Source organism: Vulpes lagopus, chromosome 1 (genome assembly GCF_018345385.1).
Source record: "Vulpes lagopus strain Blue_001 chromosome 1, ASM1834538v1, whole genome shotgun sequence".
Lineage (NCBI taxonomy): Eukaryota > Metazoa > Chordata > Mammalia > Carnivora > Canidae > Vulpes > Vulpes lagopus.
The window spans coordinates 5,757,815-5,785,099 of NC_054824.1; the positions used below are offsets into that span (position 1 = coordinate 5,757,815).

Consider the following 27,285-nt stretch of genomic DNA (forward strand, 5'->3'; position numbering starts at 1 on the left):
CTATCATCTATCTATCTATCTATCATCTATCTATCTATCTATCTATCTATTTTTAGAGGGAGAAGGGGGAGAGGGAGAGGGAGAGCATCTCAAACAGCCTGCACCCTGAGCACAGCCCATGCGGGGCTCCATCTCACTACCCTGAGATCATGACCTGAGCCCCATGCTTCACCGACTGAGCCACCCAGGTGCCCCTACATTTCTAACACAGATATAACACTCAAGGTTCTTTGCCAAAACTTTTGGTTTCCAAGAGAGACCTACAACAGTTATTTCAACACTTTTGCACACTCTGCAAATCCTGTTTGTTTATCTTCTATGGTAAGAGGGAAAGCATTTCAGTCACTTGAGTCTTTGATGACATATTGCCCTTGTTCATGAACCAGCCCTTTTAAAGCTGCTCCCACCAGCGCCCTCAGCGGGTGTGCGGGCAAAATGCACCAGGGGAAGGCGGCTCAGAGGATCAGAGCAACTTGCATCTTTCCCAGAGGAGTAGGGAGGGAGGAGGAGGAGGATGAAGAGAGGGAGGAAAGGGAGGAGCCCCAAAGGCCAGGCCGCCGTCCGCAGTCACTCAGCCTTGTGAGCCCGGGGACTCCTCAGCTCCTCTACGTGTGTGCCCTCCTCAGGCAGCCAGTTGAGGCGGCCTTTCGTCCTTCTCTGCCACTTGAATGGGAAGCCCCTTCGTTCTGCTTCTGCTATCACCTCTTAATTTGTATCCTGAACACTGGGCTCCAAATATATCAGCCTCCCAATGGACCGTCCTACCACCACCTTCTCCATCTTCCCCCTCCCTCTGTCACACCCCCATTATCAGACCAATTTTCACAGCACATATTTTGTTCACTACACGGGACAAAGCCTTCGGTGGCTCCTCACTGCCTTAACTCATGCTCTGTAATCACAACCTAAAATTGAAGCTTCCAAGTGCTGTGCCCCTAACCTACTTATCCTTCTTGGCCTATCTTCACAGCATTAGCTTTTCAAAATAAATTTATTTATTTATTTATTTGATTTTATTTATTCATGAGAGACATAGAGAGAGAGGCAGAGACACAGGCAGAGGGAGAAGCAGGCTCCATGCAGGGAACCTGATGTGAGACTCGATCCCGGGACCCTGGGATCACGACCTGAGCCAAAGTCAGACGCTCAACCACTGAGCCCCCCAGGCCTCCCAGCATTAGCTTTTATCGAGCACTTACCATGGCACAGACACACTGTTAAAAGTGTGTAAGAGTTATTCACCTGGAATCCCTTTCCAGGAAGCTATGTCTCATTTGACCTCACCACCGCCTTATGAGGTAGGACTGTTAACTTGAATTCAACCGTTTTGATACCAGAGAGATGTGACTTGGGTGAGGGGTCAAAGTTTTTAAGTGATGAAGGTGGCATTTACAATCAGGGTGTCGGTTGGAGAGCGGGCCTTCCAAGGCCGGTCAGGTAAACGTAGCCCTTATTTCGTGCGGGCCAGGCCCGAGGCTGGGCACAAAGCACTCCTGCTCTCAACCCTTCAGCTGCTGTGCCTCTCACTGGGGCCTCACACATGCCTGGATTTTAACATCTGGGGTTTTACTTAGGCTATTTTCTCTACCGGAACATACTTTCTACCTCGCCCCTGCCTGGCAATATTTCCTTATCCTTCACATCTTGTTTTTCTTTTTTTTTTTTTTTATCCTTCACATCTTGAATCAAATATCAGATTCTTCTGGAAGCCTTCAAGGTTACCGCACCCAGGAGTAATTACTTCCTTCTTTGAGTTTTAAGGACTTTGACTGGAACACGGGGCCAGATGAGCGTCTGAGGGCTAAAGGCAGAATCACGTGTAGGCCTTCTCAGGCAGGTTGGGGAACCTGGTGGTTCGAAGTCACCAGGTCTCCAATCCGGTCATGTGAAGGGTCACTCTGCACAATTCTGCACTTTTTTTTTTTTTTTTTTTTTTGGTAACAAGCAGTGCCAGTGTCATGGTTATGAGCGATAGTTTTAGAGTTAAGACAGAGCTGGGTTGGAATCTGGCTCGGCGACTCAAGTGTGGGCAACCTTAAAAGATTGCTTATTCTCTTGGACTCTCATTTTTCTTACCTGAAGACAAAAATGAGAACAGCATTGATCTCAGACAATTGTGAGAAGTAAATGAGCTAACGAGTGTTAAGGGGCCCGTGTGTGTGTGTGTGTGTGTGTGTGTGTGTGTGTCGAAGTTTCAGGATAAGGAATCACAACTTGAACTCCTGTTTGCCCCGTCACACAGAGCAGACACAAATAAAACAAATACTTACTAAGTGAAGGACCAAATCTTATAAATATCCTTAAACGTTCTGCCAGGCTGCCCGTTGCAACCAGTTGCAGTTGCCTGAGGAAGCTAAAGAGAATTGGGAGCAGCAGTTTGGAAGGGAGGTGGAGGGAATTTGGGGGTCAGGAAATAAAGGCTGTCAGAAGGACGGTAAAGATATTTGGGGCTGACAAAAAAATAGGGTTATTTGTTTCTCAGACACCTCCCCATGTCTCTCCAGGGGGAGACACCAGGGGTTTTGGCCTATGCAACTCCTGCAAGAGGTACATTTGCTGAGCTGGGAAATGCTGGAGGGGAGTGGGGATGAAGGTGGCCATGGTAAGTTTGAGGTGCTTTGTAGACCTGTGGGCGAGATGTGGAGAAGACGGTGGTATTAGCAAGTCCGGAGTCCTGGGCTGAGGTCAGCTGGGACACAGAGATCTGGGAGTCCTTAATATATGTTTTGAAAGCCACAGCAGTAGATCATGGGTTGGCAAGCTTTTTCTGTAAAGGGCCAGATAGTAAATATTTTAGGCTTTGTGGACCATACAGTCTGTTACAAGCACCGACGTCTGGCATTGCGGGATGAAAGCAGCCATAGACCGTATATGAATGAATGATCGTGACTGTGTTCCAATAAAACTTTATTTGCTAAAGCAGGTAGCAGACCAGATTTGGCCCGGGGGCTGTAGTTGGCCAACTCTTGGACTATATTATGCTACGGAGGAGGAATGTTAAAAGAGAAGAGCTCAGAGGCCGGGGGTACTCTGACATTTAGAGGAGAGGAGAGAAGGAGGAGGATCTAAGTGACCGAGAGAACAGCAAGCGGGAAGGGGAGATGAAAAATCACAGACTGGGGAAGCACAGACGCCAAGGAAGATGTTTTAAGAAAAAAGACAAACTGATACTGTGGTACCAGTAAACATTTTGGAACACTTTGAGGTGGGAAAAAAGTTTTTTTTTTTTTGAATACTCTTTAGGGTTCTCTTCATCTTTCATTGTTTTTGAACTATTTTTACAATGTTGTAAGTTGCAGAAAACATAATAATGCGAATGACTCTTGTCTGTGGAAACGAATTGTGTTTCGTGGAATGCAACTGATGCACTGATAGAATTGGCGAAGTGCAATTGCGCGGTGGATAGACTATTTTTGCCCCTATTTATGAATTCATACTAGCGTTCCTTGTTGCCTTTATATGGGGGGGTCATTGAATTCTTCTTTGAACAGGTTGTAACGTCTTATTGGTTCCCTTATGAACTTCCCTTATAAATAAAGTTACTGACTTGTTCATTTTATTTTTCTATGAGAGGCATGATTATACCTTTTAAAATAATTTTTCTTTAACAGAGGGCATTAAATAAAATAAGGACTGAGAATTGGCCATTGAAATTGGCAACATGGAGATCATGGTGACTTTGATAAGACCTATTTTGGAGTTGTAGTAAAAGATTAATTGGAGCAGATTGTATAAAACGATAATAATAAAGACACATGGATATAATAGATCAATGGAAAAGATTTAGAGAGCCCAGAGCAAACCCACAGAGAAAGAGAAACTTTATAGGAGATGAGGTGGCAATGCAGAGAAAAGGATAGAGTATCCAATAAATGGGGCTGGGACAAATTTTTTTTTTTTAATCTGTATGGAAAAAACCCAAAACTGAATCTCAGTCTTAAACCAAACAATCTCTTCCAGTGGATTTAAGACCTAAATGAGAAAAGCCAAAAGCTAAAACTTTTAGTTAGAAGGAAATAGAACATTTTTGTGACCTCATGGTAGTAAAGCAGAAGTCTTTTAAACAAAGTACAAAAGTCACAAATTATAAAGGAAACGATTTATGATTTTGGCCTCATTAAAATAAAAAAATACCACTTCTGATCATTGAAAAACACCATAAACGGGTTGAAAACACCATTTCTCACTGACAGTTAACTGACAGAGGACAGGTCCCCAGAACCTAGCAGCAGCCGAGGGAAGGGCCTTGGAGTGGCCTCTCCCTCTTTCTCAAATCCTGTTCAAGACCAAGTTTCTCGCCCGGACTGTTCTGCTGGACTCTACCCGGCGAGTTCCTTTGCCCTTTTGGGAAACATAAAACCGTGAACAAGCCCTGCCAGTGCCTGTCACCTCTCAGGGCCGTCAGGATCCAGTCCTGACGCTCTGCCCGCGGGGACCCTGTCCTGGCCCTCACACTGTCGGCCCCTGAGTTAGCGGCCCTTGCCCGGGGCGGAGCGGAGTCCAGAAACCAAGGGCCCTTCAGCCCCGAGTCCCAGGACCTGCGTGTCCCGGGCGGGGATCGGGATCGGGATCGGGATCGGGGTCCGAGGTTGGAAGCCGCCCGGCCCCGCGCCCTGGGGCGCGCCAGGGGACGTCAGGGGACCCAGAGCGGGGCGGGGCGGGGAGGGCCGGGGGACGGGATCGGACCTGGGGGGAGGAAGCCGCCGGGTCCCGCGTCCTGGGGCGCGCGGGGGACCCAGAGGGCGGGACTGGGGGGGGGCAGGGGGGGCAGGGGGTGCGGGGGGGCGGGGCTCGGACCTGGGGGGGGGAGCCGCCGGGCCCGGCACCCTGGGGCGCGCAGGGACCCAGGCGGGGGGGGGGGCGGGGGGGTCGGGGCGGGGGGGGGGGGCTCGGACCTGGGGGGGGAGCTGCCGGGCCCGGCACCCTGGGGCGCGCAGGGACCCAGGCGGGGGGGGGGGGCGGGGGGGCGGGGGGGCGGGAGGGGCGGGGCGAGCCGGGGCGGGGCGGGGCTCGGACCTCGGGGAGGGGGGAGCCGCCCGGCCCGGCACCCTGGGGCGCGCAGGGGCCCAGGCGGGGGGGCCGGGGGGCCGGGGCGGGGCGGGGCGCGGTGCCCGTGGCCGGGGCCTCGGCGCGGTCGGCGCGGCCGGCTTGGGGCGCAGCGCACGGCGGCACCATGCGGTCCCAGAGTTTGGAGCTGATTTTTGACCGCGTGGGGCACTTCGGCAGGTAGGGCGGTGGGGGTGGCGGTGGGGGTGGGGGGTGGCGGTGGGGGTGGGGAGGAGGACGGCGGAGGGCGGAGCGCGGAGGGCGCGGCCCCGCCTGTTTCCGTCCGTTTCTGGGGTCCTCGCGCGGGGCTCGCGGCCCGGACGCCCGGCACCTCCTCCCGTGGGGAAGTCGGGAGAGCCGCGTCCACACGCCCCCGGGGAGCAGGGCCCTGGGCTGGCTCGGGGCCCCCCCCCCCCGCCGGCGTGCGGGCTGCCAGCCGGGCCGGGCCACCCGAGCCGGGGAGCGCCTGCCCCCGCGCCCGGTTCTGCCCCCGCCGGGCCGGCTCCTGTTCCACGTCCCCGAGCTGCGGCCCCGGCGGGGGTGGCCCGGGAACAGCCGTTAGTGGGATTCTGTGGCCATTTCCAGCGCCCCTCGGGGGCAGGTGCGCTTGCCGCGCAGGTGTTTGCATCCACGAGGTAGCGAGCGCTCGGGGAAACTGAGGCGGCTGGGGCCAGGGACGCAGAGTTAGCCCCCTGGCACCCTGCTTTCATTTGTTAAAATTCATTAAGGCATTAAAATCATTCATTCATTCATTCATTCATTCATTCATTCGTGGAGCAGCGCTCCTGGGGGTGACGCGGGTCGGTTTGCTGGGCGAGGGCCTAACCTGGGCGGGAGATCTGCAGCTGAGTCCGAGTCGGGCCGCCGCTCACCTCTAACAGGGCCCTGGGGATGTTGTGCCTCAGTTTCCCACCCGCAGCACGGGAACCGCAGTCATTCCTGTCTTCCCCCGCCCGCCCCCCAGGCCTGTAGGGGACAGGTGATGTGCTGCCGCTCTCCAAACTGGAAAGTCGCACACGTGTTGCTTATGGTTCCCTGCCCCCCCCGCCCCGCCCCAGAAGATTCCCGGTGGAGCCGTTGGAGGAGGGGCCGGGCCCAGGTGTCCCCCGCGCTCCGGACACCCGTGTTACCACCAGGGATCTGTGCCCGGCTGCCTCAGAAGCTCTTAGGACGTGTGACCTTCTTGAATCTTCACTCCAGCCCCTTGACACGGGGGTGTCCCCCGGTTCACACGCGAGAACACGGGGGCTCGTGCCTACATCACGGGTCTAGTAATAGGGCAGGATTGGCCGTGGCTGGGGGTCCATCGGCCTCCACGGCCCACGCTCCCCGCCCTGATGCTCCCCTGAGCACACTTAGGCCCAACCCCAGGACTCCCCCAGGCTCCTTGTAGAGTAACTTGTTTTAGGCTTCTTGAAGCAGAAGGGCATGCGGGTCACAAGGTCAGCTCTGGGGTCGGATGTCCGAGTGTCCGTCCTGGCTCTACCACGTATTAACTGGGGGTTTTGAGCATTTCGCCTACTCCTTCCTCATCTGTAATCATAGTAATCCAAATACTTATTATAAGGACTCCACATGCAGCCTCTCATTGCATCCTGCTTATTTATTTATTTTTTTTAAAGATTTTATTTGAGAGAGAGAGTATGAGCAGCGGGAGGGGCAGAGAGAGAAGGAGAAGCAGGCTCCCCACTGAGCAGGGGGCCTGATGATGATGATGATGATGATGATGATGAAGGTGATGATGATGATGCTTCAGGGCTCAATCCCAGGACTCTGGGCTCATGGCCTGAGTGAAGCCAGATGCTTAACCCACTGAGCCACCCAGGCACCCTTCCTTACATCCTTAGAGTAACCCTAGACGCCCTTCCTTACACCCTTAGAGTAACCCTATGAGGTAAGAGGCACTAACACCATTCTTTCCCTCTGTATTTTAGGGATTAACTAAGCTCATTGTATCTGTTGGTGTTTGGCTAACAAAGAGATCCCTCAGTTGGAAGTGTGTCCCTCTCCAGTAGCTCTTCAGGGTAGGTTGTGTCCCATTGGGTCATCCAGGGACCCAGGGGGGTGGGCAGCTCTGCCATCCACAGCACGAGGCTCTCTCTGTGCTTGGGGCATCTGCTCCCACTGTCCTCATCCACACTGTCAAATGTAGCTCTCCATGGCGGGTTTGGGGAGATCACTCTTAGCTGGCCACAAGAATGTACGCAGACGCCTTAACTTTCAAGTAAGTTCTCAGTAAATTGTGGCTATTACTGTTACCCGAGCCCCTGGCCTGGTGGGAACAGTTGGGTTGTGAAGCAGCATGTAGCAAGGCAAGGGTAACAAGCCGGTGCTTGTAGAAGAAGATGAAAACAGTGTGACCATAGTTCTGGTCCCCCCACCCCTGAGTTTCTCTGACATTTGCTCTAAATGTGCTCTTCTTTATTTATACATAGAAAGGGGGGTTATTGTGTTTTGTTATTTCACCTTCTTTTAAGGAGACCCAGTGAGTGTTAAGCAGAGAACTCTAATTATCTATCATTTCCCATTAGTCATTTCTAGAGTGAGGAAGCACTATCCTAATTGCCTTTGAGAGAGAAAAGCAGAGCACCTAAGAATTAAGAATTAATTAATTAATTAAGAATTAAAAAGCCATTCCAAGTCTTGTCCCGCAGCCATCCTGAAGGTCCATCAGTTTCATAGCTTACAGCCCCGGTGAGGGAATCGAGAAAACACACCCAGACATCTATGCTGGGATAATCTAAGAACCTGGATCCTTGGGTTGTCTTGGTTTAAAGGCAGAAATGATTTAAAATATCCGGGTTGGAATGTGGAGTCATAGCTGATTTACACCTATGGACACAGGTAGTTTTGTTTTGCTTTTCTTCTTCTTTTTTTTTTTTTTTCAGTATATGAACCTGTTTTGGTTTTTCTTTTTTGACTTCACCTTATGAACATCATAATAGCACTTCTCTGCACTTACACTGTGCCATTGTGCGCTACATGTATTAACTCTTCCCACAACAACCCACTTCTCAGATAAGGAAACTGAGGCACAGAAGGTTTAGGGATCTTGCCCAAGGTCCCAGGTGGTAAGTAATAGACACAAGACTCAAACCTTGGCAGTCCGGCTCTGGAGTCCACACTCCTAAACACCGTGGGATGCCACCGGTTATGCTTCTTTATACAGAACGATGTAAGTCTAGGGCTAAAAGTAATCTCTTCATCTGTCACCCAAATTACAAGGGTCCATTTTCTGGGTGTTCTGGTCGTTTTTGCTTTTCTTTGCTTCTGGGTTTTCTGCCTATTGTATTTGTATGATTCTTTTTCCATTAGTGTCTCTCTTGCTGTGAACACAGAGATGTCTCTTTTTTTAAGTTAAGTCATTAAGAGGTATTGTAATTTTTAAAAAAGATTTTATTTATTTATTCATGAGAGACACAGAGAGAGAGAGAGGCAGAGAGAGAAGCAGGCTCCATGCAGGGAGCCCGATGCGGGACTCAATCCTGGGTCTCCAGGATCACGTCCTGGGCTGACAGCAGGCACTAAACCGCTGAGCCACCCAGGGATCCCCGAGATGTGTTGTATCTATAATTATGACCCCGCGTCGGGCCTTCTGTTGGGCACACAGATGACAACTGATGGACAACAGTCTTGGTAAGGGAGAGAGTGATATGTCCCAATGCTAGATGCCTGGGGAAGTAGGGTCTTGTTTTTTTGTTTTTTTGTTTTTTTTTCAAGAAGTTATCCTTGCAACAGGGAAAGGGAAGTTTGAATTGAAAGGATACTCCGGACCTTTCTGGCACATAGAAAGCATATTTACGTGAACTAGCATGGGTTGTTTGGAGGCTGATGGGTGATTTATTATTCCTGGAGTATGAAGTATGAGGGTGAGAGGTAAGCTGTCACAATCATCCCAAAGATATTTTTATATGGCATGCTAGGAGTTCAGGTATTAGGAAGGTCACTTTGCAGAATGGAAGGTGCGTCGGAAGGGCAGGAGTTTGGGCAGAGTCCAGGGGAGACCTAGGTAAGAGCCCAGGTGGGAGATAAGGAGGGTCTGGACCGAGGCAGGGGGAATGTGGGCTGGGGGGACTGGACAGTTTTAGCAGGTGGAACTGATGGGACCTCCTGGTTATGAAGGCGAGGTGGCCAGGATCTGTCTGCCTTCCACCCCATGCCCCGTGTTTCTGGCTTGTGTAGCCAGTGGTGTCAGAAACTCAGAAACAGTTTCACTCCAGGTGGGGCAGACCCAGGGCTTGGATCAATTTGAGCGTCTACTGAGTTCCTTGTGCGAATTCCAGGTGGAGATATTTAATAGGCAGCTGGATAAATAATGTATTGCTCAGCAAGACGTCTCCTTGTCCGTATGGATTGGGAGGCCATTCAGGGCTGAGATCCAGCTGGTAGACACCGGGTGGCGGCCTGGGTGTGACCTGGTACCCCGTCCAATCATGCCTCAGCAGGGCTTTGGGGAATGCTTTTCCCGCTCTCTGGGGCTTGCAGATATAAAACGTTTAAATTGATATATTGCCCGTATACAGAAAAGTGCGCACCGTAATCTACAGTCTGATGAGTCAGCATAAAGCGACTCTAGTTCCAGTGGTAACAGGGCAGTGTCCCTGTTACCACTGCCGGACCACCCCTCGCACGCCCTCTCCCAAGCACCGTCCCCTCTCCCACTTACTACTGTCCTCCCATCTACTGCCATAGATTAGTTTTGCCTGACTCTAAACTTTATATAAACGGAGTAAAAAGATCCTGTACTTTTGGTCTGGCTTCTTTTGTTCAACATCATATATGGGAGATTCACACATATGGCATGTCATGGTACCTTTGTCGATCTTCACTGGTGCACAGTATGTCACGGCACTTACTCATTTGCTGTTAATGGACATTTAGATGGCCTCCAGGTTGGGCTTATCATGCGTAGTCTTTCTTGTCTACGTCTTTTAAGGTACTTGTGTACACATTTTGTTGGGTACGTACCCAAGGACAGGAATCACTCTGTGGCCGAGTGTGGCCGTGGTCACTTGCCAAACAGATCTGCAGAAATGGCTGTGACAAATTATACCCTCGCAAGCTGTTTATGAGAGTTCCAGTTTCTGCACAACAATTGCTAAATATTTTGAATGTCAAACGTGGTATCAACAGATTGTTCAGCCAGAGGATTCGATTTCCTGGGGGTAGTGCTTCTCATCCGTATCAGAATCTCTTAGGAAGCTTTTTTTTTTTTTTTCCTTAGGAAGCTTTTTAAGCTTGTATTGAGTTCTGGATCCTACCTCAGACCTCCTGAGCCACGATCACTAGGGGTGGGACAGAGAAGACAAATCCTGGCTTCGGAGGCCTGGCAGAGTGGGTGCTGGTGTGTGTGTATGTGTGTGTGTGTGTGTGTGTGTAGCTAGGCAGGTAGTTCTAGTGTTGACTGTGGGGTTCAGACTGGCTGGGGAAGGAACTGAAGCCAGGAAAGTGGCAATGAACTAGAGAAGCAGGTGGGATCCAAAGACTGGGCACCTGGTTGGTGCTGGGGATGGGGTCAGTGGGAAGGACTGGGGGTGCTGGGAGGGTGTGGGGTTATGGTCAGCAGAGTGTGAACTTTTTAATGGTGCAGCCATTCCAGGGGCTGAAACTATTTAGGTGGCAGCCCAGACGCTAAAGCGCACGATCCGAACCGCGGTGACCGGGACAGTGCCGAGCAGGTGTTTAGGTACAGCACAGCAGCAGGTGTAAACCGGGCGAGGGAAACGGGGAACCTCTGCTGTGCAACAACAGGCCGGTCGAGAATCTGGCCTGACAGCAGCAGAAAGGCTTGAATTCTCTAATCGGGCCCTTCTAGCTTGTGGTCACCCTTCTGGGCTGGGGAACGCTTCCTGAGACCTTGCCAGGCGGGAGGAGACACCTGAATTCGCACACCTGCCGCCGGGGGCAGGTGACCCGCAGGCCTGCCAGGTGCTGCCAGGAAGCCTAGTGTGTGCAGGTGAGGGCAGGGCCTCAGCCCGTGGCTCCACCGGGGCGTCCGGCGGCCTGTGCTGCGGGGCCAGTGGCCTGCGGGGGCGAGGGTTCGAGCACCACCCTGTCCAGCTGTGATCTCAGCCTCTGGGGGGGCTTTCGAGTCACAGTGGAGCAGGCTTGTCTTCCCAGCCCGCTGCTCCTGCGCAGCCCCTCTGTGTGCGGTGGACGCAGGCAGATTTCGGGCGGCAGCTGTTCCAGGGGGACACCCTTCCTGGAAGAACACTTGGCTCACCGTGACCCCCAAGGACGCACGCCTCGGGGCTCTAGGCTTTCCTCTGGGTTGCCCATCCCCCAGAGACCCTGAGGATGGTGTTCGTGTGTTCTCTCTCCCCTTCTGTTGCTAGAAGAAAGCCACTCGGTTCTCGCTGTGCCTTTAGCTGTGCGCCTTTCTCTTCTGGACCGGCTGCTGGGCCAGTGCCAGGAACAGGGCGCAGTTTTGAACCCGTGGCCAGCTCGGCGTGGGGTGTCCTGAGAGCCGCAGCACGTCAAATTGAGTCCATTTCACTTCTTTATCTACAAGGGGTTCTTTTTAAATTTTATTTATTTATTCATAGAGACAGAGACAGAGAGAGAGGCGGAAAGACAGGCAGAGGGAGGAGCAGGCCCCATGCAGGGAGCCCGACGTAGGACTCGATCCCAGGACCCTGGGGTCACCCCCTGGGCTGCAGGCGGTGCTAACCGCTGCGCCACCGGGGCTGCCCTCTGGAGGGGTTCTGTGAGACATGAGGACTGGTGGCCACATACCGTCCTGGCAGTCGTCCCGGAGGACTTGGGGAGCTTGCCACTCGGTCACTTCACACCACCACTCGTGTGACGTCACTTAGCATTGCCCACCTGCAAAAGTCTCCAAAGTGGGGGTGTGTCCACCCCTGTGGTGGCAAAGGCGATCTCTGGGAGTACTATGGAAACACCTGTTTTACGTATGAATGTGTGCACAATGTATGCACATAAGTACATGTATATGTGAGTTTTTATTTCAGTATGCACAGTATGTTAATTTATTATATAAAGATATGTCCATCTTATACATCTGTGCACGCACACATTCTTTTTTTTTTTGCTGATGGCGTACTGTCTAAAAATTTTTTTTCAAAAATTTTTATACACTGATCTCTCTCTCTCTCTCTTTTTAAAGATTCCATTTATTTATTCATGAGGGACACAGAGAGAGAGAGGCAGAGACACAGGCAGAGGGAGAAGCAGGCTCCCTGCAGGGAGCCCGATGAGGGACTCGAACCCAGGACCCCGGGATTGAGCTGAAGGCAGCCGCTCAACCGCTGAGCCCCCAGGGGCCCCTCTACACTGGTCTCTTGAGCACCTGTCTTTACCAGAGGCACCGAGTTTATGCATTAACCTCAGGCCTGTGGATTCTAACCCCGAGGGATTCTGCGACATTCTGTATACACTGCACGACACCCCATGCTACGAGCCACAGGAGACACAAAAGTGATTGCATCACAGTTTCTGCCTCCGTGGGACCTTGGTTTCAGCCTTTCAGGGGCCTTTGTTGTTGTCGTTGATTGGGTAGAGAAATAGAAAATGTTCAGCTGGTGTTCTTTAAAAAAAAAAAAAAAAAATCAACATAAATAGCAGAACAGGACTTCAGCTGTGTATGGGGCCAGAGAGGAGGAAGAGAGAAATGGGAGAGGAAATGAGTAAAAGGGTGGGGGGTGGGGGGGCAGGGAAACAAATAGGGAGAGCCCAGAGAAGCAGGCAGTGGAGGGGAAGGAGGAGCCGGATGGGGAGGTGTTTCGTGTGGGGGGACTGAGGAGGGGAACAGTAGGGAACAGTAGGCCGCCAGTTCTCACAATGTGACCTGCGCCGTCTCTGGGCGTGCAAGGCCCAGGCCGCTGGCATTAGTGACACAGAGGCCTTGGGTGGCGTCTTTACTCTCCTGTCCATGAAGAAATGCTAGAGTTTTCCAGAGGCCAGCTGACGTAGAATACCGTATGAGACTGAATGCAGACACTGGCAGGAGTAATTCGCTCTCTCCAATAATCTAATTTCATACGCCTATTGGCCATTTGTATATTTTCCTTGGAGAAGTATCTATTCAAGTCACAGGTACATTTTTAAAAATCAGGTTATTAATTTTTTGGTTTTGAGTTGTACGCGTTCCTTATTGCTTTTTAGACGTTAGCTCCCTATCCGATCTATGGCTGCAGACCTTTACCTGATAGAGCCATGCGCTTCTTATTCCTCGAGGGTCTGGCCCTTAGTATTTCTGCCTGGAGGGTGTGTTATAATTTTCCACTGACCTTCATCTCAGGGCATGGTGCTACTCAGAGACACCCTAAGGGATCTCCTGTATTGCAGATGTGTTCTTCCTTCCCAGCATCGTGGAGTCCACTTCCCCCTCGTAGTCAGGATCGGCCACACCGGCCAACGCTGTAACTCCCCTCTTTGCCTTTTGGTTCTGGGGCTGAGGGCCAGGCAGCAGTCTTTATTTCCAGTTCAGTGGGATCATTGTTGTGTCTCCTGGTGGAAACATTCTTCTCTCTGGAAGTAAGATCTGTAGGCTAGCAGCGCCTAAAGGTGTGGGAACAGGAAGCAAAAATGTTGTCAATGGATCCCGAGGTATAACACTGAGCCGTACGACTCCCATTTCCACCCCTGGATTCCTGGACTCATGAGTGCGGACTGTGAGGGAAATAGCACCCTACACTGGACCCTGATTCAGAGCATACACAGCTTTCTAGAGAATCTCGTCCTAGCCCTGCATAATACTGCCACCTACCTGGCTTTCTAATTGAGTCTTCAAAAGGCTATTCCACTATTTTAGCAAACCAGCCGCTTCAGGATAGTGGGGAACATGGTAGGATCAGTAAGTTACATAAGCATGGGCCCACTGCCGTATTTCTTTTGCTGTGAGGGGAGTTTCTTCAACATAAGCAATGCTATGTGGAATACCCAATGGTGGATAAAGCATTCTGTAAATACGGTAATTTTGGCAGAAGCATTATGCAGGGAAGGCAAATCTATATCCAGAGTGTCTATTCTAGTAAGGACCAAGTGCTGCCCAAATGGTTCTGTGCAATAAGCAGATATTTACCACAAGGGTGGTACCATACTAGGGCTCAGTGTTGGTCTCTGCCACTGGCAGATTGGGTACTCAGTGGTGTCTGTAGCCAGATCAGTCCACCCAGATGCTGAGCCCGTGCATAACCTCTGTCCCTGCTACCATGACCACTTTGTTCATTAGCCCAATGGGCAATGACAAGATGGCTTGGGAAAGAAGCCAGCTAGTATCCATAGAGAGATCATCCTATTCACTTGATTATTAAAATCCTCCTCGCCTGGGGTCACTCTTTGCTGAGCACTCACATAGGACACAAATGTCTTCAAATTTTTTGCCTATTCCTAGAGGTCTTTCCACATACCTCTTCTTCAAATTTCTTTGAGACCAATTTTCTGATCATGCGCCTTCCAAGTCCTTGACCATCCAGCTAAACCATTGGTTACAGCTTATGTGTTGATATGTGATCACATGTTTGGCCATTTCTCCTTCCAAGTGAAGAGTACAGCTAGGTACATTTCTCCAAGTTCTGTTCACTGGGAGGATTTCCCTTCAGGACTGTCCTTCAGACATGGCCCAGAGGCTGTAGTGCTTCAGCTATCCACTTTCAGGTGGTGCCTGCATATTGTGTGGAAGCATCTGTAAAATCAGGCCCGAGTGTTTTGCTCTGTTCAGCTGACTATAGGGAACTCCCATGAGGCCATCAATGCAAGCTGGGAGAAGGCAGTGTTTAAAGACCTGAAACTATAAAATTCATGGTAGAAAACAGAGGAAAGCTTCCTAACACTGATCTTGGCACTGATTTCGTAGGTATGACATCAAAAGTACCGGCAGCAAAAATCAAAAATAAACCAGTGGGGTTATATCAAACCAAAAAGCTTTTTCACAGCAAAGGCAACAATCAACAGAGTAAAAAGGCAACCTACAAAGTAGGAGAAAATATTTGTAAACCATGTATCTGATAGGGAGCTAGTCTCTAAGAAAATAAGGAATGGATACAACTCAAAACCAATAAATTAATAACCTGATTGAAAAATGAGCCGATGGGGGCACCTGGGTGGCTCAGTGGTTGAGCGTCTGCCTTGGGCCCAGGTCATGATCCTGGAGTCCCGGGATCGAATCCCATATCAGGCTCTCCACAGGGAGCCTGCTTCTCCCTCTCCCTGTGTCTCTGCTTCTCTCTCTGTGTCTGTCATGAATAAATAAATGAAATCTTTAAAAAATAAAGGGGGGGGCCTATGACTTGAATAGACACTTCTCCAAGGAAAATACACAAATGGTCAATTGGTGTATGAAAAAATGCCTTTTGTCATTAATCATCAGGGAAATGCAAATTAAAAGCACAATAAGATATCACCTTACACCTGTTAGGGTGGCTGTTATTTAAAAAACAACAACAACAAAGGACAACACATGTTGGCGAGGATATGGAGAAATTGGAACACTTGTATGCTGCTGATGGGAACACAAACTGGCACAGCCGCTATGGAAAACAGTATGGAAAACAAAAAATTAAAAATAGAGCCACCATATGATCCAGCAATCCTACTTCTGGGTATATATTTAAAGGAACTGAAAATAGGATCTGGAAGAGATATTAGCATTTCCATGGTTATGGGTATTCCGTGTAGAGCCCTATTCGCAATAGCTAAGATGTGGAAACAACGGGAGTGTGTATCCACAAATGAATGGATGAAGGAAGTGTGGTATGTACCTACAATGGCATATGATTCAGTCTTAAAAAAAAAAGAAGAAGAAGGAATTCTGCAATATGCAGCACCTTTTGCTAAGTAATATAGGCCAGACACAAAAAGATAAGTATTACGTGATTCCACTTACAGAGGTATCTAAAATAGTAAAATTAAAAAAAAAACCCACCCTGGAATGGTGGTTACCAGGGGCTGGAGGGGAGAGAGTGAAATGGGAATTTATTAATCAACAGACATAAAGTTTCAGTTAAGTAAGATGAATAAGCTCTAGAAATCGGCTGTACAATACTGTACTTAGAGTCAATAATAATGTACACTTGTGATTTGTGAACAGGATAGATAGAATGCTGAGTGTTCTTACGACAATTAATTTTTTTTAAAAAAAGCCCACTTTAGTCAGAAAAAAAAAATAAAAAGAAGGCAGTATAGTGGGAGTGTGGACTGTAAACAGTTGGGCCACTTCTTGTTTCTTGTGCCTTCAGGATCTGCTCACCCAGTCGTCTATTGTCTGCCTCCATTTGATGATGGAGCGTTGCTGTGGATGCTCAACTTTGTGGCTTAGTGGGTCAGGTAACACCCACTGGTAACACCCAGTTGAGTTTGGGCAGCTCAGGTCGTGTGGTAACTCAGTGGCCCACCGTCAGGTTTTCAATTTATGCTAAGACCCAATAGTGCACCAAGAGCTGTTTCTGAAAAGGAAAGTAAATAGTAAATATCTGCAGAGGATGGCAGGGCCTTGCTCCAAAATCCTAGGTGCCTGTGCTAGGGTCCACCTATAAGAGCCTGTCAGAGGCTCCAAAAAACATCCATCCCTATGCCACTGACAGTTCAAGCACCGTCGGATCTGCCCAAGTGACAGAGCAGCCTCAACAGAAGCCTGCACCTGTTGCAGAGCCTTCTCCACTTCTGGGCTTCACTCAAAACTAGCAGCTTAGTGGGTCACTCAGTAGCTGGGCCAGAGTCACATTCAAACGAAGAATATACAAGAATATACGTTGCCTTCCAAACTCAAAGAGGTCAATTAGGCATTGTCATTCAGCCACTCACGGAATGAGGTTCTGTTTGATTTTCAGCAATTTCAAGCCTGTGGCTACAAGAGATAAGGCTCCACTTCAGAACAGATCTAGTTCTCAGGTGGTTTAGGCAGTGCTTGGGCTGGGAATTCTTTTTTCTTTCACTTGTTCTTGCAGGGAAGGGACGTTAGGAGCCACCAACCAATGCCATGACAATCTTTGGTTCTCAAAGCATGTTTGAAAGTACCATATACAGAGTCACTGAACCTTTTGCTTCTTATAAGGGGTTGATTAGGAGTACTCCGTGCAGATATTTTGTGTATTTCTTTTTCTTTTTCTTTTTTTTCTTTTTTTTAAGAGAGAGAGAGGGGAGGAGGGGCAGAGGGAGAGAGAGAATCTGAAGCAGGCTCCATGCCCAGTGGATCTCACAACCCTGAGATCATGACCTGAGCCAAAATCAAGAGTCAGACTGTTGACCAACTGAGCCACCCAGGTGTCCCAATTTTGTGTATTTCTATAAACAGTTTGCACTGTGGATGGTCAGTGCTCCCTTTACACTAGAAATAGAGTCATCAATGTTTTTATTTTTTTTTTAAAGATTTTATTTATTTATTCAGGTGACTTGGAGACCCTACTCTTCCGCCATCTTGCCCCTCCCCTATTTATTTATTCATGAGAGACACAGAGAGAGCAAGAGGCAGAGACACAGGCAGAGGGAGAAGCAGGCTCCATGCAGGGAGCCCGACATGGGACTCGATCCCGGGTCTCCAGGATCACACCCTAAGCCAAAGGCGGCGCTAAACCGCTGAGCCACCCGGACTGCCCGATGTTTTTAAATCTGAGCAGGTCAGACTATCAATTCCAGAAACCCCAGAACCAATTCAGAAAGCTCATTCTTAAAGTTCTGTTCCTGTACAACAACCTTCAGTATCAAAATCTGCATTTCTCAAGGTCCCCAGAGAAACAGGACAAATAGGATACAGATAGATCAGGATTTATTATAAGAATTGGCTCGCACAGTTGTGGAGGCAGACAAGTCCCACAATGTGCTGTGTGCAGGCTGGAGATTTAGGAAAGTCCAGGTCTGAAGGCCTAAAAATTGGGGGGCTGATGATGTAAGTTTTGGTCTAGCTGCCGGCAGGCCGGGTCCAAGGACCCAGAAGGAGACCCACAGGACCAGCCAAGAGAGTCTCTGGCGGTGCACAGGCTGGAAATCAAACTTGAGCCAACAGGAGTTGAAAACAGAGCTCATTGAAAGTAGATAGAATATAGGTACAGACAGTACTTTTGGGAGACTCAGAAAGGAAAGGAGGAAATCTTGTCTTTGTTTAGGGTCTGGGGGTTTTTATTGAGGATCATGGTCCAGTGTATGTTTCTACCCAGGCATCCAGGAACCGTTAGAACAAAGACGAAGGCCCAAGTGTTATTCCTTGGGAGGTGGGGCTTGGCATCCAGATGGCTAGTGCTGGTGACCTGGAAGATGCATATGGTAACTCCATCTGGCCATTCTCACCTGATTCTTCCTTAGATATGATCTATTCTAACGAAATCATTAATTCTGTGTCCCTCACAAGGAGGACATACACTGTTTGCGTTCTGAGGCATGTGTGAAGTGGGGGTACAGGCCCTAGCGAGACTAGAAGCAGGAAAAGGAGCAAGAAGCAGGTTTTTATGGAGTCCTTCCATTTCTCTGTCTCAGTCTGAGTCCAAAAGCCTGAGAATGAGGTATGTCGGTGTCCAAGGGGAGGAGAAGATGGAGGTCTCAGCTCCAGCAGAAAGGTCACATTTGCCCTTCCACCACCTGTTGTTGTTCTAGTCAGGCCCTTGGTGGATTGGATGAGGCCCCCCCACTGGTGAGAGCAATCTTCTTTCTTTCATCTACCCATTCAAATGTTAATCACATCCAGAGACAACCTCATAAGCATATCCAAAAATAATGGTCACCAGCTAGCTGGGCGGTCCTTAGCCCAGTCATGTTGACACATAAAATTAAACCTCAGCTTATAGACTTGTATATTTATTTCATACTTTGGGATATACCATGTTATTTATTTTGTTGCTTAGATTGTTTCAGCCTTGCCCGTTGGGAGCTTTTTCAAATTGGTTCCTGTATCCCTTTGACATGCCCCAAACTTTTGTATTTTGAGCATTTCTTTACTTCCTGGTACCATAAGATGCTTTAGGCATAGTTTTTATTTTCCCTGTCCTGGTCTTAAATCAACCACTTTTCCTGGTTCCTTTTACTGGAGAATGGTTTTTAGAAAACAAGATCTGGGCACTGGGTATGTGTTGCTACGGGGATGTTGATGCAGGTTGGCCAGGTTCGAGGACCCTGAGGGTGTCCCACAGGACCAGCCAGGAGGGTCCTTGGCTTCGCACAAGATAGAAATAAAACAAACAAACAAACAAACAAAAAACCAAAAACCAAAAAACAAAAACAAGATAGAAATCAAATGTGAGCCAAGAAGTGAGAGCAGAGTTTATTGAAGACATAGAGCAGATACAGACAGAGCTTCTGGGAGTCTCGGAAAGGAAAGGAGGGTGAGTTTCATCTTTGCTCGGAGTCTGGGGTTTTTATTGGGATGGTGGTCTGGTGCACGTGTCTTCTCAGGCACCCAGAAACAAAGATGAGTGTTTAAGTGCTCTCCACAAGTCACTTATGCCCTGGAGCCAGGGGTCTTGGTGAGTTAGTGGTCTTGGAAAACGTTCGTGATGACCCCACCAGGTCATTCCTTGGATGTTATCTACTGTGATGGAAGACTCCAAAGAAATAACATTAACTCGTTGGCCTTTATAAGGAGGACATACATTATCTGATCTATAAGGCATGTGTAAGGAAAGGATGTAGGTCCTAGCAAGAATAGAAGCAGAAAAAGGAGCAAAAAAAGCAGTATTTCATGTGGTCCCTTTAGTTCCCTTATTGCAATGTCATTACATGTGGGTCCTCCTAACAGACAGAGCTATGTATGTATACTAATATATATATATGTATGGCAACATATCTATAATTATTTCTGTATTTATCCATCTGTATATATATTACGCTAAATGTGATGAACAACCTTCATAGTTATTTATAGTCTTTTTTAGCCCATATGCCAGAATTAATAACTTGCTTTTCTTCTCTTTGCAGATTTCAGATAGTCCTCTATTTAATATGTGCCTTCCAGAACATCTCTTGTGGTATCCACTACTTGGCTTCTGTGTTCATGACAGTGTCCCCCTACCATACCTGCAGGCCTCCAGGCAACGTGAGTCGAGTTCTTTTCCACAATATCTCTAGTTGGAGGTTGGAGGACATCTGGATCCTGTTTTTCACAGGCCATGAAGATCGGATTATAGTGCAGCTACAGAACGGTGAGGTCTGGGAGCTCACAAGTTGTCACAGATTCCGGAGGGATGAGAAGTCTGGTTTGAACTCTGATTATAATGGCCCTAAGAGTAGCTTTCCTTGTGTGGATGGCTACGTCTATGACAAGAGCAAGTGGGACAGCACCGTGGTGACTCAGTGGGATCTGGTCTGTAACCGAGAATGGTTCGCAAAGGTGATCCAGCCCGTATTTATGTTGGGAGTCCTGCTGGGAGCGATGATTTTTGGCTACCTTTCTGACAGGTAAAATGAAATATTGCATCAGTGTAGGGTTCTTCCTATTTGGTTTTCTTAGAGGTCAGGAAATTATGTTCAAAACTTTAGTAATTTTCATACCTCCTATCTAAATACCTACCTCTTTGCTGATCTACTATTTAGGGACACACAAAAAACATAGTGGTTAGAGCTTAGATTCTGAAGATAATCTACCTGGGTTCAGATCCTGGTGCTACCACTTATTAGCCATGAGCCCTGGGCAAATTGCATAACTTGTGTTTCATAAAGTGAGAGTCAGCAGAAGCAATAGACAACAAAAGCAGACCTTCTGAACAAAGACTTCAAATACTGGAATTGTCAGGCATCTAAGTAATAAATTCACTATGTTTACTGCTCTTAAAGGAATAGAAGACAAGCTTGAAATTATTGATAAAAATCTGGAAATTGTATTTTGTTAAAGAGATCAACTTAATTAATTAATTCAGTTACTTATTTAAAGTAAGCTGTTCTCCCAACATGACGCTAGAATTCATAACCTTTCAAGATCAAGAGTCACATGCTCCACCAACTGAGCCAGGCAAGTGATCCTGGTAATTGTATTTTATTTATTTATTTATTTATTTATTTATTTATTTATTTATTTATATTTTTAAATGATATAAAATTGAAGAATAACTGTGTAGAACATCTAGAAATAAAAACCAAAATGAGTGACTGACAAATTCCTGGATATTTTAAACAACGTATTATATACAAGAAAAGAAAGAATGAATAAAATGAATGAGAGTTCAGAAAAAATTATCAATAATAAACATCAGAGAGACAGAATATATGAGAGTTTAAAATTCATGAAAGCAGAGGAATAAGGTCTGAAATATACTTAGGTATTAGGAACTACCAATGGAATTTACCACACTAACAGATTAGAGGACAAAACTCATATTATCAACTCAGTAAATATAGAAAAAACATTTGATAAATTTCAAAATCCATCCATGACATAACTAAAAGTAGAATGTCCTTAACCTGATGATAGGTAGATCTCCTACAGAAAGATCTGTCATGAACATCTTTACTGTGAAATGTTAAAAGCTTTTCCTTTGGAATCAGGAACATATAAGGACATATGAAATACTGCTTCTGCTTTGTTTTGTATTGGAGATTCTTAGAACTGTAAAGCAAAACAGAGAAAGAAAAGAGAGGGAGAAGCAGAGGAAAGAAAGAAAGAAGCAGAAAGAAAGAAGAAAAGTCATTATTTTTAGCCATTATAATTCTGTATGAAGAAAATACAGCAGATGAATTATTTGAACTAATGAACATTACTGGACATGTTATCAATACATATACATTAATTATGTTTCTATCTACTAGTGACAAATATAAAAATTTTTTTAAATGCCACTGCAGAGCCCAGAAATAAAGTCACATTTATATGGTTAATTAATCTATAACAAAGGAGGCAAGAATATATGATGAGGAAAAGACAATCTCTCCAATAAATAGTGCTGGGAAAACTGGACAGCTACATGCAATAGAATGGAACCAGGCCATTTTTTTTATATCACACAAAAATAAACGGGATGAATAAAAACCTAAATATGAGACCTGAAACCACAAAACTCATAGAAGAAAACATAAGCAATAATCTCTTTGACATTGGCCTTAGCAACATTTTTCTAGAAATGTCCCCTCAGGCAAGGGAAACAAAAGCAAAAATAAATCGTTAGGACTACCCCAAAATAAAAAGCTTTTGTACAGTGAAGGAAACCATCAACGGCACAAAAAGGCAACCTACTGAATGGGAGAAGATATTTGTAAATGAAATGTCCATAATGGGTTAGTACCCAAAAGCTATAAAGAAGTTATACAACTGAATACCAAAAAAATAATTTGATTAAAAAAATGGGCAGAAGACGTGAGTAGACATTTTCCCAAAGAAGACATGCAGATAGCCAACAGACACATGAGAAGATGTTCAACATCACTAAATGCAAATCAAAACCACAATGAGATACCACCTTTCATCTCAGAATGGCTAAAATTAAAAAAAGACGAAATAGCATATATTGGTGAAAATGTGAAGAAAAAAAGCACCTTTTCACACTGTTAGTGGGAATGTAAATTGGTGCAATCGCTGTGGAAAAATAATATGGAAGTTCCTCAAAAAATTAAAAATAGGAACACCATATGATCTAGTAATTCCATTACTGTGTATTTACCCAAAGAAAATGAAAACACTAATTTGAAAAGGTATATGCTCCTTTATGTTTATTGTAGCATTATTTACAATAGTCCAGATATGGAAGCAACCTAAGTGTCGATTGATAGATGAATGGATAAAGAAGACGTGACATATATTAATAATATATTAATAGATTATATGTAATATTATGTGGCTGAATAATATTCCAGCTATAAAAAAGAACAAAAACTTGTCATTTGCAACAACATGGATGGATCTGAAGGATACTGTGCTAAGTGAGATAAGTCAAAGAAAGTCAAATATCATATGATTTCACTTATATGTGAAATCTAAAAAGCAAAACAAATGAACAAATAGATAAAAAGCAGAACAAGACTCATAAATACAGAAAACAAACTGATGGTTGCCAAAGGGGAGGCAGTGGGGGGTGCGTGAAATGGGTGAAGGGCTGTGGGAAATACAGGCTTCCAGTTATGGAATAAATAAGTCATTATTAGTGTAGGGAATATAGTCAATAGTATTATAACAACATTGTGTGGGCACAGATGGTAGCTACACTTGTGGTGAGTATAGCATAACGTGTAGAGTTGTAGAATCACTATATTGTACATCTGAAACTAATGTAACCATGTGTCAACTATACTTCAATTTTTAAAAAGTTTAAAAAATGCCATTGCAAAAGCCAAAAATTATAAAAAATATATGGATAAATCTATCAAAAACGTGTGTACAAATGGCAAACTTCTATAGAGAAAATAACAAACTTCAAGAATCAAGTCATTAAGATAAATAGACGTATCATTAGACAAACCATTGATAGCTCCTTAGAGGACCGTGAGTAGTGCATTTATAGATATAACTATGGAACAAATAAGGCATCACACATCAGCAGGAAAAGGATTAATGAGTGGTCCTGGGACAACTGTTAGACATATAGGAGAAAATACAACCAGTGTCCCTTCCTCACACCTTATAGTATGAAAATCAGGATTAAAATCTAGAATGATTAAAGACACATATGGGAAAGGGAAAACTATATAATGTTAGGATGATAATATGAGAGAATATTTTCAGAACCTACTTGAAGGAAGGGATGACCTTTTTGAAGACACAAAAAGCACTAACCACGAAGGAAAAAAAAAATGGATAAATTTGACTTCACTAGAAGAATTTATGTCCACGAAAAGACACCATTAAGAAGAAAGACAAGCCAGAGAGCGAGAGAGAGAATATTTGCTTTACATGTAACCAAAGGATTAAAATCCAGAGTACTTAAAGGACTTTTATATCAATTGGGAAAAAAGATAGACAACCTAACAGAAGATTAAGAAAAAGATTTGAAATCACTTCATAAAAGAGAACATCCAAATGTCTGATGAAGAGATGAAAAAAGTGTTAGTGGTATATAACCGTACCATTTATTGTTGACCAGTTGTCAAAAGTAGAAATTCTTGTAATGCCAAGTGTTGGTGAGGATACGGAGTAGTAGGAGTTTTCACCCTGCTGGTGTGAGTGCAAACTGAAAATGCAAATCAAAAAAACTTTGAAGAATGGTTTATCATTATATAGAAAAGTTGATGATAGGTACAGTTCACATGTTCTAGGGCTTGTCCTCTGGAGAAGCTCTTGCACACATCCACGTGGGTACATGCATTAAAAGGCTCCTACAGCATTGTTGCTACCAGCCTGGCCATGCAAACAACCCAAATGTATGTCAGCCATATTGTAGACACGTTTTGCAGTATTTCTTGCTGTGGGATATGTGGCCATTCAATGAATGAACTATAGCTACACAAACAACAGAGATGAGTTTCCAAAAATAGTATTGAGTGAAAGAAGAGAGCCATAATACACATAGTACCATTTGATTATAGAAAGTTCAAAAACTGGCAAAAGTAACCTGTATTGTTTAGGGCTGCCTATGTTAAAATGGAATGAAGAGCAAGGAATTGATGGTCACTAAAATTAGGATAATGGTCCTTCCAAAAGGGGGGAAGGATTTTGGGGTTTGGAATCACAAAGGGAGGTGTGAGAGAGAGCACCTCTCTCAGATGCTACTGGGAGAGTGGCAATGATCTTTTTCTTGCTTTGGGTTGTGATTTCATAGATGTTTGAGTCTTTATTATTCTCCAAATTGTACATATATATTTTTATGTATTCTGATGTATGTTTGATATATTATAATAAAAAATAATAAAAAGCAAAGAAATAAGATCTGATCCCATCCTTACAGAGCTAACAGTGGAGGAGAAAGAGTTTTAAACAGATAATTTCAATGAAATGTGATAAATGCTCTTAAAATAATAATAGCTCACATTTATGAACCATTTCCTATGCACTCGGTACTATTCTAAATGTCTTGTGCATTATTTCATTTAATTATTTAAAGAAATCTGTGAGGTAGGCACTATTGGCCCTATTTTAAGTACCGGTATGGAAAAGGAGGCACAGAAAGTTTATTTAGAAAGTAAGCAATGGAGCTGGGATTTGAACCCAGGCCGGAATACCTAACTGCTACCTTCCATTTTCTCTTCATTTCTGCTGCAAGACCCCAGAGGCTGGTCAGAAAAGGCTGCACATTTGATCTGGGTTTTATTTTATTTTATTTTTTTTAAGATTTTATTTATTTATTCGTGAGAGACACAGAGAGGCAGAGGGAGAAGCAGGCTCCATGCAGGGAGCCCGATGTGGGACTCCATCCCAGGACTCCAGGATCACGCCCCAGGCTGAAGGCAGACACTCAACCACTGAGCTACCCAGGTGCCCCATTGACCTGGGTTTTAAATGCTCAATAGAGAAGGCTTTCTATGAGGTGGGGGGACGACTTCGTGGGATGAGAGAGCCTAGCGCGTTCAGGGAATTGTGGGGAGGCCCATTTGGCAGACACATAGGATGGATAAAGGTAGTGAAGCAAAACTACACCTGGGATTGTTTTTATTTCTGGGAAGTGGGGGAGAGGTGCGCTCAGGCCTGGTTGGTTGGGAGGCCGTGGGGATGAGTGATGTATGTAGGGGAGGCGAAGGCCTGAATGAAGGTAGGAGAGACAGAGAGGCAAAGGTGGACACATATTGAGGGGGCATTTAAAAAAATTTTTTTTTATTATTTATTTATGATAGTCATACAGAGAGAGAGAGAGAGAGAGAGGCAGAGACATAGGCAGAGGGAGAAGCAGGCTCCATGCACCAGGAGCCTGACGTGGGATTCGATCCCGGGTCTCCAGGATCGCGCCCTGGGCCAAAGGCAGGTGCCAAACCGCTGCGCCACCCAGGGATCCCCTTGAGGGGGCATTTTTAAACTGATGTAATTCGGTGACCACTATGCTGGAGGAAGAGGAAAGAAAACCAACCAATTCAGGAAACATGAAGGAGAGAGCCACTCCAGAAGAAAGGGAACGTGTCTGGGTATATTTTCCCATGAGCATGTCCTACCCCTGGATTAAGAAAGAAAGGGAAGATCGAAATACCACCACCACCAATAACAAAGATAGCAGCTATGCAGGACCTCGAAATGGAGAAGAGCCGGGGTGCCTGGGTGGCTCAGGCAGTGAAGTGTCTGCCTTTGGCTGGAGTCATGGTCTCAGGATCCTGGGATCGAGCCCCAAATCGGGCTCCCTGCTCAGCGGAGTCTGCTTTTCCTTCTCCCTCATCCTCTGCCCCTTCCCCTCCACTTGTGCTCTCTCTTTCTCTAATAAATAAATGAAAAATCTTAAAAACAAACAAATAAACAAAAAAACAAGTGGAGCAGAGCCACTAGGACCAGAAGGCATGTGGGCAGTTGACAGCATGTTCTTAGGAATCAGAGGCAGGGAGGAAGATGACATCTCAAGGGCCCAGAGCGTGCAGTAGAGGACTTTGGGAAATGCCGACGCTGAGGCAGGTGGTCCATCAGGGAGGCCTGGGCCAAACGTGGAGAGTGGTGTTCAGCAAGCCGAGATGGAGTGGGCCTTCAGAGCAGGAATGGTCCATGGCACTAAGGAGACAGGCAGATAAGGACCTGAGAGAGGCAGCCTGCGGGTCCTTGGTGACTGGAGGGCCATCTCAGAAAAGTCAGTGGCGACCTGGTGGTCACCGGCTAAGGAGACATAGGAGTTGAGGCATCTGTATTCCTTCCTGATAAGCCATTGGTGGAGGAAAGACAGGATGAAATGTGGCTGATGGAGTGCTAGGTTCCATGGAAGGCTCTTGTCTTTGGCTGGAAAAGACTTAAACTGAAAGGAAGGAGTCCGAGGAGAGAGAAAGAGAGAGGCCAAAGAAATAATTGTTAGAATAAGTTCTCAGAGGAGGAGGGAAGAGGCACGATCCAATACAAAGATTGCAAACTGGTATCTGGAGAGAAAAGGGTGGGTTGGGTGTCTCCAGAGAGGAGGGAAGAAGAGAAAGCTGAATGCAGAATGCAGGTTGTGTTGCCAGGTGGGCCCAGCAGGAAGTTGTGGGGCTTTCTCTTTGATGGTCTCTGTTCTCTGCAGGAGATGGGAGGTGCAGGGATCCCTGGATGGCGCAGCGGTTTGGCGCCTGCCTTTGGCCCGGGGCGTGATCCTGGAGACCCGGGATCGAATCCCACGTCGGGCTCCCGGTGCATGGAGCCTGCTTCTCCCTCTGCCTGTGTCTCTGCCTCTCTCTCTCTCTCTCTGTGTGACTATCATAAATAAATAAAAATTTAAAAAAAAAAGTTCTTCTTTAAAAAAAAAAGGAGATGGGAGGTGCAGACATTGTGGGTGGCAG

The 27,285-nt window shown here is 46.5% G+C and overlaps 1 protein-coding gene across 2 annotated transcripts in view; it reads left to right on the forward strand.

The window, feature by feature from the left end:
* The first annotated feature begins 5,086 nt into the window (after positions 1-5,086).
* SLC22A16 (solute carrier family 22 member 16) overlaps positions 5,087-27,285 on the forward strand; it is a 40,884-nt gene continuing 18,685 nt past the window's right edge. The window contains exons 1-2 of one of the 2 annotated variants that reach the window (XM_041725814.1): positions 5,087-5,226; positions 19,909-20,388. In XM_041725814.1, coding sequence (XP_041581748.1) covers positions 5,174-5,226; positions 19,909-20,388 — 533 coding nt within the window. In that variant the 5' untranslated portion in view covers positions 5,087-5,173. Of the gene's footprint in view, positions 5,227-6,826; positions 7,071-19,908; positions 20,389-27,285 lie in introns of those variants that run through there. The other variant, XM_041725806.1, reaches the window with a different exon arrangement.